We start from the raw sequence: 11312 nt of genomic DNA on the forward strand, positions 1-11312 counted from the left end.
AAAAAAAAAAAAAAAAAAAAGATTTATTTTTCTTATTTTCTACTTAAGCTGAACTTTGTAGCAATGGGCAGAAGGAAGCTGTGTTAACCTATCTGGATTCTAACTGTCTTTTCTGTGAATGGTGAGTAACCTAGAAGTCACTATGTCAATCTCAAAGATGATTAATAAAGACCCTGGAACACAGCAGGTGATTAGGAAACAGAATCTACTATAGGCCCACAGTCCCTTACCCAAATTCTTGGAGCCAGATATATTTGAATGTTGAATTTCTCAGATATTAGAAAGTGTATTTCTATTTACAGTGTATATGGTATTATAAAGTATCCCCAGCAAGCCCTGGGGCAGCATCCTCAATCCAATACGTTACTTTCTGCAGAGAAACACACAAACATAATCATACTAAGGAGACAAATGAGCTTACACCAAACTTAAAATCAATTTTCAGATAATTTAGGGTTTTAATTTAGGATAAGAGATTATGGACCTGTTTAACCCCAAAATCAGTTATTAGAATAACAAAACGGGGAAACAGGAAGTATACAAGTATTTTGAGAATGGAAAACTGGGGTCTTATCTGAGAGTGGAATGTTATCTACAAAAGTAATATAGTATGATTAAAGCACAGTGACTATCTCTGGAATAATGCCAATCAAGACTTCAGAGGGGGAAAAAAAAAAAGGCAAACAGGGAGGAGACAGACAGTTAGTACTTTTCTGTCACTGTTGATCCAAAGAAGATGGAGCCTTATCCAATACAGTGAGGTGAGGAACCTGCTTTGAACATGGTTGTGTTTTGTCGTAAAAGAAGAAACTCTCAGCAATTATAAATACTTCCTACATATTATCAAATGTTGCCAATCCACCCTTCAGGAAAAACACCATTTAAAAAAAAAAACCATAAATCACAAAACACACCACTCTATATATACTTTCTAAGCACAGACTGCATATTCAAGAGAAATGGAAAACAATAGCGGACTTCCTTTCTTTCTCTTTCTGACTCTACCACTAGGAAGGCATAGTTAATTCTTTAGCCTCTACTACACAGAATTTGAGGGCCTGGAACCCAGGTTACACTGCAAGAGTAGTGGCTACACAACTAGCAGAGAGGAATTCTGCTTCCATGTTCAGATATCCATCGCAGGCACAGCCTTCACAAGATTATCAACATAGACAAATCTCATGCAACACTAAGTCAAACACAATACTCAGAATTAATGTGATCTGGACTCAGACACACATATTTGGTAATGTTTTGTTTTGTTTTTTAGAGACAGAGTCTTGCTCTGTCGCCCAGCCTGGAGTGCAGTAGCACAATCATAGCTCACTGCAGCCTCAAACTCCTGGGCTTAAGTGATCCTCCCACTTCAGCCTCCAGGGTAGCTAGGACTGCAGGCGTATGCCACCATGCCCAGCTAATGTTTTATTTCTTGTAGAAATGGGGTCTTGCTACGTTGCTCAGGTTGGTCTTTCACCCCTGGCTTCAAGTAAACCTCTCGCTTTGGTCTCCCAAAGCACTGGGATTACAGGTGTGAGCCACTGTACCTACCCAGCCTCAGACACGTATTTGAAATTGCTACATTCTCAACACGAGATCCACTAGTTCTCAGCTATATTCATTCTTTTGTATGTTTCACACTGATTCCAATGATACCACAGATCTAGTACATGTTTGATCAAGAAACGAGACAATAGTCTTCTTATAGATCAGTATTATATACCTACTCCAATGTAATTAACACTTAGCAAGCACACATAGATGATGCTATGTAAGTGCAGCCCAAGCAAAAATCTGATTCATGTCCCACTTGCTCTGCCACCATCTCCTTTAGTCCTGTGGCCACCAAGTAAATCTGCTAAAATACTATACTATTGTACCACAGGTTGAGTATACCAAATCTAAATATCCAAAATCCAAAATGCTCCAAAACCTAAAAATTTTTGAGCACCAACATGACCCTCAAAGGAAATGCTATAATTGGAGCATTCTGCATTTCAGATTTGGCATGCTCAACTGGTAAGTATAATGCAAATACTTCAAAATCCAAAACACTTCTGGTCCCAAGCATTTCAGATAAGTGACCTGTTCTGTATTTAACCTGTATAAGCATCTACTAATATGCCATCCCACTATCCTTCCAGACTTGTATCTTTTCCTTCCAATTTAATTTAGGATTCTGGGGACCTCAAAATTAAGCCACATTCCAAATTTACCATGACATTATGGGAAAAAAAATATATTTTGTATCATTTCCTACTATCATGTTTGTGTTGGTATAAAAAGTATTATTATTATTATTATTTGAGATGGAGTTTCGCTCTTGTTGCCCAGGCTGGAGTGCAATGGTGCAATCTTGGCTCACTGCAACCTCTGCCTCCCGGGTTCAAGCAATTCTCCTGCCTCAGCCTCCCGAGTAGCTGGGATTACAGGCACCCGCCACCAATGCCCAGCTAATTTTTTGTATTTTCAGTAGACACGGGGTTTTGCTATGTTGGCCAGGCTGGTCTCGAACTCCTGACCTCAGGCGATCCACCCGCCTCGGACTCCCAAAGTGTTGGGATTACAGGCGTGAGCCACCGCACCTGGCTTGTAAAAATTATTGAATGAATGAACAAATGGCTTAACGATGGCAAGGACCTAGATAATTAAATAAGAGACTGCACTCCAAGTGAAGGCATAGTTCACAGAAACACTAGATCAATTATGGAAGATACCATGTTTTTAGCACAAAATTATCTGCTATTAAATAAATAAATCCCTTCTCGGTACTCCGTAGAAAAACACAGCTGTTTCTCACCATTTTGTTCGGATAACAGTATTTTATCCTATTTGGAACTTTTGAAACTAATGAAAAAACTTTTTCATTCTTACCTCAAGGATAAAAAACTACACACTCAATTCAGATGTTATTAATAATTTCCTTATTTTGCCAAGAAAATTTGATTACCTGAGTGCATGGATACAGTAGATACATCTTGGCATGTTCTTTCGATCATAGATATCCGTAGTTTCTGGGTAAAAAATCTAGGGAGAAATAAAAGAAATAGACTAAGGTATCCATTCACTGTGTTCATTTGACATTCACCAATCATCAATAATACAAATCAAACTATGGACAGTTAGAAAACATCAGTGGCATTCAGTACATAATTTCATTAGGGTGAATAGACATTTCATCATCAGAACTGCAAGGAATGAAATGCTGTAATACAGAATAAAAAGTACTACTTGGAAAATCTCTATTTGGTCAACCCACTGAATTTCATTAGGTGTGAGAAGGTGATTTACTTATTTCAGACCCAGACACAGGCATATGAAGACCAAGTTCTAGTCCAGTTTAAATCACTGGACTGATCTGAGTATGAGGCTTTCAGAACCACAATGCTCCTAGTTACTATCTACCATGCCTAGATGGAGAAACAACTCAACAATGAACATTTACTAAGTGTTTTAGTTTGTGCAACCTGCTACACTTAGACATTGAAAAAACTATAAAATATTAAAATGTGTTTAATGCTTGGGAGAAATGGGAAGCTACCCAGATGAAGTAGCTAGAATAGAGCATGTATAAGGGAATTTGGAAGACAAGTACTTTTCCATGGTAGCACTTACCAAGATCAATCATTTGTGTTTATCTGTTTGGCTACTCCAACAGACTATAAGCCACATGAAGGCAGGGCTAGATCTATGTTATTTATTCACTGCCATATCTTTGATATCAAGCCCAGAGCCAGGGTCATGGAGCTCTAAAGTTAGTAAATGACGTAGGATAGGAACAGAATAGATTTAGACTGGGAATAGCCTTGAATTTCAAGACCTATTGTCACAGTCGTGTGGCACCATACAATTCAATCTATAATTTAGGGAAATAAGGGGTGACAGTGGTTTGGATAAGCAAAAGACTGAATAATGAGGTGAGAAGAATTTGCATAAGCAATAAAGGCCTATATTAAGACTGTGAAATCATAAACTAAAGAAATGAGTGAATCATGATAGAGAGCAAAAGGCCTTCCAAACAAGAGAAATAGCCAGAATAAATAAAGCAGAAATAATTATGATGTGAGACAGTAAGGCAATATACCCTATTGTTTTTTAAAATCTACAGAATACATTCTAGAAAATAACAGAAAAATAAGGTTAGATAGGTAGGATAAAATCAGATGATTATGAGCAACTTGAAAGTCAGACAAGTCTGAACCTGGTAAGTAGGACATAAAGTGGCAGCCTAGCTTTGGAGCTAAGGATAAAAATAGAGCCCTGGGGAGATCTGACTGGAGACAGGACATAGCATATGTTGAATAATGGGAGACTGGAGCTGGGGAGGCAGGCTGGGAGGCTGTTGTTAACAGTGGATGGATAAAAGAGATATTTCAAATAAATGGAGTAGCGGGAATGACCACATTTAGAAGTTCAAAGTATCTCCAAGGTTTTGAGACTGGATGACTGGGAAAATGATGACATGGTACCATTTATTATAGAGGAAGGGAAGTTCAGTTGGGGGAAAGGTAGATTTAGTTTTAGATATGAAAAATTCTAGGTGACAGGAAGCTATCCAAGGAGAAATATCCAGCAGCCAACTGAAGATACTATGTTTATCTTATGTCAGCAAGTCTTGAGAATAAAGGAAACCATGAAAATGGGAAAATATATCTAACAAGGACTGCATCTTAAAGAAAGTCCATCACTAGAACATGGAAGGTAGAATAATTAAAGAAAACAGGACGAGTTGAGCAGATTAAAAACAATTTTAAAAATCAAACTAAGAAATATCTCAGGGAAAAGGCAGCCAACAGTACCAATTATAACAAAGAGTCAAAAAGGATAAGAACCAAAAAATTACTGCATTAAGTTTCTATAACAGGCCAGCAAGTACCACATAAAGAGATTAGAAAAGACATCCCAATAAACACCATATATGTACTGTCAATTACGTATTATACATTATATTAAGGACAACAATACATTTTTAGGTTATCATTAGTTCTTATTACTCAGAAGTCTTCTGGGCCTAAATGTAGGGTGGACAATTCAAGGTTTACAGCCATGATTATCAAGTTGTCCCTGAAAGCCTTTAATACATTCTATATTTGTTCCAATTGTAGTCCAGGACAATATACTACTGTTAGTAAACCAAAAAAGGTAATAAAATTACATCATTAAAAAAGCATCTCATAGTAACAATACTACTAGCAATAGAAAACATTAACAAAGCTCTTAGTACCATTCAAATGAGGTTAAATTGTCATTGCCCACTGGCAATATACTACATAAAAAACAGGTGCACAGTTTAATATTTTACACTATATATAGTACAATATTTTATACTATATTTTAAAAAAAAACAGGGAAAGGAAGTTACAGGTGCACAGACAGGCCACATAAATATAAGAACTTGACGTACTGCATTTCCTAACACTTGTGGGGCCTAATTCTCAAACATACCAGTGGCAAGGAAGAGAACTTCAGCACTTTCTCTGGAAAAAAGCTAGTCTTCTGCAAAGACTCGGCTCTGATTTAACTCAATTCGACAGGTATGTATGCAACAATACATATCTGTAGTATATTTTATATATATCCATATACTATATATATACAACATATAATTATATATTGTAATAATATATATTAATATATATTATTAAAATATACTATATATAATATATAATTGTATATTATAACAATATATTGTATATGTAATATATATTTATACAATATACATATGTGTATACAATATTTATATATTGCACAAAATACAAAATATAAAATGGTTTTAGCCACCTTCTGATACTCTACATCTCACTTTTTAAAAATAAATTTTCCTTTGGTTACAAAAATTTGAACTCTACAGGAAAGTATAAGGAAAATAAAAACCACCCTTAATCCCATCACACAGAAATGAAAACTGTTTTTATCTCCTTACAAGTTTTTCCCAAGAACACTCACTTTATTTTCAGACAAAAATAGTGATCTGATCTTAGCTAGAACACAAACTCTTATAATCTTCAACTGTTTTTCCCCACTTAATACATCAAAGGCCCTTTATTTGGGTTGATATCCTTTTTAATGGCACTAGTATTTGGCTGTAACACAATTAATATCCCTTGTGAAGAAACATGTACTTTGCTATCAATTTTTTCTATCATAGTCAATGCTAAAAAATCCTTATATATACATGTTTTTGGTGCTTTCTGATTATTTATTTGGGATAACTTCCGAGAAGCAGAATTCTTAGGTCAAAGGATATAAATAGAAAGAAAAAAAACAGAGAACAAAAGAAAGAACGAAATCAATCAATCCATTCATGTCTCTAAGAGTGACAATACAGTGTGGCAATTACAGATTCAGGCAGGAGTGGGATGACAATTTCACTGAAAGCAACACTAAATAAACTCCTGAGCAAAACACCCAGAAGATGTACGCTCCAATCAAAACTGCAGGCATGACCAAAAACAGACACAGGAAGTAACGTCATCACCTCTACAATTTAAAATATAAAACGACCCTTCATACTCCCTACAGATTTCTAAAACATTTCCTTATATTTCCAAAGGTCAAATTTTAATGCTAACAACTTTGTGAATAAATAAAAACCACTGATTTGGTATTCTTTAAAACGGTGAATCTCACAGCATGTGAATTCTATCCAAGGAAAAATAGTAAAATGTATGTCTACAATTTGATGTAGTAAAAGTAGATGTCATCACAGGGAATTTCTCTAGGGTAAGGTGAAACAGGTATGAGGATTACAAAAGAAAAAGAACAAAACTATTTCCTAAGTCAAAAAGAAAGACATCTTTCAGTATTTAAAAAAACACCAAAGATTCTGAGAATAATTTTACAGGTAGAATGAGAACAGGTTGTTTGGGGGTTATGCCAAAACAGCTGGAACAAAGCCTAAACTATTATCTCAGGTAAGCTACCTTAGGCAATCCAATCTCATCCATGGCATTCAACCACTGAATCACATTATCAGTGTGTCTAAAGTGGAGGCCAGTCGCCTAGAAGAAAAAAAAAAAAATTAGGTTCTGCTGGCTGTATTGAAGCAAATATTAAATAAAAACTCTCTTCGCAAAAGTTTCCTCATGAGATTTGACAAATTCTCTTTAATTTTGAGGTCATTATGCTCACATTCCAATACCAAAAAGCCAAATCCACATCTCAGTTCCTCTCACTTAGGAACCACCTGGAGAGCCTTCCTGTGTATAGCGTGCTCAACAGAACATGTGGTCTTTGGAGTTAAATTATCTTGGATTCAATTACTGGCTTAGCCACTTCATCCTTTAGGGACAGAGTTTTACCATCTAGAACAGCTGCTTTGTATGTATAAAGACTAAGTGAGATAATGCACATAAACCAATTACGTTAGTATGGTATCTGAACACATAGAAGATATTCACAAAATGCTGTATAAAAATACCACGTTGGGACAGTGGCTCATTCCTGTAATTCCAGCACTTTGGGAGGCCAAGGTGGACGGATCACCTCAGGTCAGGAGTTTGAGATCAGCCTGGCCAACATGGTGAAACTCCATCTCTACTAAAAATACAAAAATTAGCTGGGTGTGGTGGCGCATGCCTGTAATCCCAGCTACTTGGGAGGCTGAGGCAGGAGAACCACTTGAGCCTAGGAGGCAGAGGTTGCAGTGAGAGCCAAGACGGCGCCACTGCACTCCAGCCTCAGCAACAGAATGAGACTCCATCTCAAAAAATATCAATCAGGGCTTTCATTCTCTCTCTATATATAGATATCCCCTCTAGCCTTCAATGTCTGCTTTTTTTTGAAACAGGACTCCACTCTGTTGCCCAGTCTGCAGTGCAGTGGCACAATCGGCTCACTGGCACAATCGGCTCACTGCAGCCTTACCTCCTGGGCTCAAGTGATCTTCTCACCTTTGCCTCCTGAGTAGCTGGGACTACAGGTGCATGTCACCATGTCCATCTAATTTTTTTTCTATTTTTTGTAGAGCAGAGGTCTCACTTTGTTGCCCAGGCTGATCTCGAACTGCTAGACTCAAGTGAGGGCTCCCACCTCAGCCTCCCAAAGTGCTGGGATTATAGGCACAAGCCACTGCACCCAGCCATTTTTCTTAAATTGTTGCTGCAAAGTCTCCACTCTCCTTTTACACTATCTGCAAAGTCTCCACTCTCCTTTTACACTATCTTCCCATTCTGCCTATAGAATAGCTCCAGAGTTGTCTTCAGAATAACTGTGTATTCAAAACTGAGCATAGGGCTGGGCACAGTGGCTCGCTCATACTTGTAATCGTAGCACTCTGAGAGGCCAAGGTGGGAGGATAATTTAAGCCCAGGAGTTGGAGACCAGCCTGGGTAACATAGTGAGACCCCCATTTCTACACTAAAATTTGTGTAAATTAGCCTGGTGTAGTAGCATGCTCCCATAGTCCCAACTACTAGGGAGGCTGAGGTGGGAGGATTGCTTGAGCCCAAGGGAGGTCAAGGCTGCAGTGAGCCATGATGGCATTACTGCACTCTAGCCTGGGTGACACAGCAAGACCCTGTCTCAAAACAAAAACCAATCAACCAACAACAAAAAAACCCACTGAACATATAAGTCTTTTTGACCAAGAAAAGTTTCTGTTTATGATGTTAATTTTGGCTGAGTACCTATACTTTCTCTTGTTTTCCCTTGAATTTAAACATAAAACATAAAAAATCTCTTTCACATTGCAGCCTTACTCATTCTGAGTTTGGGCCCAATTATTATAGCTGCCCACCCTTACATTTGGTTTTGGTAATGCAATTCTCCACTATCTTTCATAGTCATCCTTTTTCAAATAAGAGTCCACAGGTAAGCTCCCTACAGAGGCTTTAGACAATAAAATTTGGTCCTTGTCAACATCCCCATTTTTTTGGGGGGGGCAATAGGGGAGACAGAGTCTTGCTCAGTTGCCCAGGCTGGAGTGCAGTGGCATGATCTCAGCTCACCGTAACCTCCGCCTCCTGAGTTCAAGTGATTCTCCTGCCTCAGCCTCCTGAGTGGCTGGGGTTGCAGATGTGCGCCACCAAGCCCGGCTAATTTTTATATTTTTAGTAGAGACGGGGTTTCACCAAGTTGGCCGGGTTTATCTTGAACTCCTGACCTCAAGTGTTCAGCCTGCCCCAGCCTCCCAAAGTGCTAGGATTACAGGCATGAACCACTGGGCCCGGCCCAACATCCCAACTTAATTAAGCAGTCGTCTTTTTTATAGCACCTTGAGACACAGGAATCAAACCCTCTCACTTATCTCAATTTTCTGAAATTGAATCACTTTCCCATTGTACTTTGAACTCCAGTATCACAGGGTGATGTTTTTTCATGAAGTTACTTCTGCATTCAATTTGCCAACACATCTCAGTGCTTAAAATTCATTTCTTTTTTTTTTTTAAGGAGACAGGCGGGAGTACAGTGGCGCAATATTAACTCCCTACAGCCTCAACCTCCTAGGCTCAAGCAATCCTCTTGCCTCAGTCTCCCAAGTAGACAGGACTACAGCATGTGCCACCATGTCTGGCTAATTTTATTTTATTTTTTTTGTAAGACAGGGTCTCATTATATTGCCCAGGGTAGTCTCAAACTCCTGGTCTTCAGAGATCCTACCACCCTGGCCTTCTAAGTACTGAGATTACAGGTGAGAATCGGCGTGCCCAGCCTAAAACTAGGTTTTTTTTTTTTTTTAGACGGAGTCTTGCTTTGTTGCCCAGGCTGGAGTGCAGTGGCATGATCTTGGCTCACTGCAACCTCCGCTTCCCGGGTTCAAATGATTCTCCTGCCTCAGCCTCCTGAGTAGCTGAGATTACAGGCATGCACCACTACGCCCAGCTACTTTTTGTATTTTTAGTAGAGACGGGGTTTCGCCATGTTGGTCAGGCTGGTCTCAAACTCCTGACATTGTGATCCGCCTGCCTCGGCCTCCCAAAGTGCTGGGATTACAGGCGTGAGCCACCGCGCCCGGCCCCAAAACTAGATTTAAAGTAGTAATTCTCCTAGTTACTTCTTCTACCTTCTAAAGAATTAAAAAATTCATCTACAACTAGGAAAATTTCTAGATATACAACATCATAAGAATTCTACCAGAAACACAGACAGCTAAAGTTATTTTCCTAGTACATATATTTTTTGTGGGAGGACGGGGTGGGGGAAGGTGGGTTTTCCAGATAAATTCTAAAAGAGATGTAATACTATTTTCCTAGTACATATTGTTTTTGCACAAATTTCTCCATTCTGCCAGGCATTTTAAAGGCTATATTTTGTTGAAACAAACATACCTTACACATACTTCTCAATAACTCTTACACAAAACAAAACATGCTAACTTTCCCAAGTTGACAGAAATCTAAGCACTAAACAAGGAAGGACTCACCTTGTATCTGGTCTGTTCTCGATCATAGATTTTTTTCAGGGACACTACTTTGGGAGAGAAGAAGTTCCCCAGTTTGGCAAGGTAGACCCCATTCCTAAGCCCCTCCTCCAGTTCTGTGGTGGGAGGCAGATCTTCCCCTAGGCATGCTTCCATCCACCTGCACAAAAGGAGAGAGGATGCAAAAAAAGAAAGGAGATTTTAAGCTTAATTTCCATTCTCCCTGGAGAAGCTTAAACTGAACATAATAGCACTCTTTTACAATCAGTTCCACACACATCCTTACCCTGCTTGGCCCAGTCAGATCTCAGAAGCGGGGAACTTAGGAAAATTCCTGAGCATGAATGCCACTTTCTTCTCTACCCTGCTTTCCTTTGCTGCAGCAACACAGCTAGCTGGGCTCCCCAGATCCTGACTGCTCCATGAAACTTCAGACCCTTTTCCTCAGTCCTTAGGTTGCTCTTTAACAAATCTTAAGAAAAGCCATTTGTAACTGAAGCCACCATTTCAACTGTTCAGAAGCTTACATTTGTTGCTGACATTCTCTTCTAGTTTCAGAACTCAGAATCCACAGTGAATTTCTAGGTCCAAGTTTTAACGATGTTTGGGGGTTATCAAAACAGAATCAATTATTTCAGCTAAAATATTAAAAGAAACTCCTATAGAAGCAGTAAATAATGAATTCTTAGATTTTTGGAGTCAGGGAGGAGGTTGCGAAAAGGATAGGAAAAGAAAACTATTTTCCAAAAAGAAAAAGAATAAAACAAAGAAAAAAAGAAAACTGTATTTTCCCCTTCAAATACCTCTTAGGAAATTTCAGGAAAGCCTAAGATAAAACAAAGTTTAGTTACATGTATTTTCTACCAACAGAAACATAGGTAACTAAAAATCATTTATGGCAATGGTTTTCTTTTCTTTTCTTTTCTTCCTTTTTCTTTTTTTTTTTTTTTTTTTT

At 38.4% G+C, this 11312-nt stretch overlaps 1 protein-coding gene across 1 annotated transcript in view; it reads right to left on the minus strand.

Annotated features, from left to right (window-relative positions):
* Positions 1–11312, minus strand: part of IQGAP1 (IQ motif containing GTPase activating protein 1) — a 113882-nt gene that overhangs the window by 66653 nt on the left and 35917 nt on the right. The window contains exons 2-4 of the mRNA XM_011978375.1: positions 10361–10517; positions 6921–6998; positions 2948–3024 (exon numbers count right to left, since the gene is read on the minus strand). Of these exons, the coding sequence (XP_011833765.1) occupies positions 2948–3024; positions 6921–6998; positions 10361–10517 (312 nt within the window). The remainder of the gene's footprint in view (positions 1–2947; positions 3025–6920; positions 6999–10360; positions 10518–11312) is intronic.

Source organism: Mandrillus leucophaeus, unplaced genomic scaffold, assembly GCF_000951045.1.
Source record: "Mandrillus leucophaeus isolate KB7577 unplaced genomic scaffold, Mleu.le_1.0 Scaffold193, whole genome shotgun sequence".
Lineage (NCBI taxonomy): Eukaryota > Metazoa > Chordata > Mammalia > Primates > Cercopithecidae > Mandrillus > Mandrillus leucophaeus.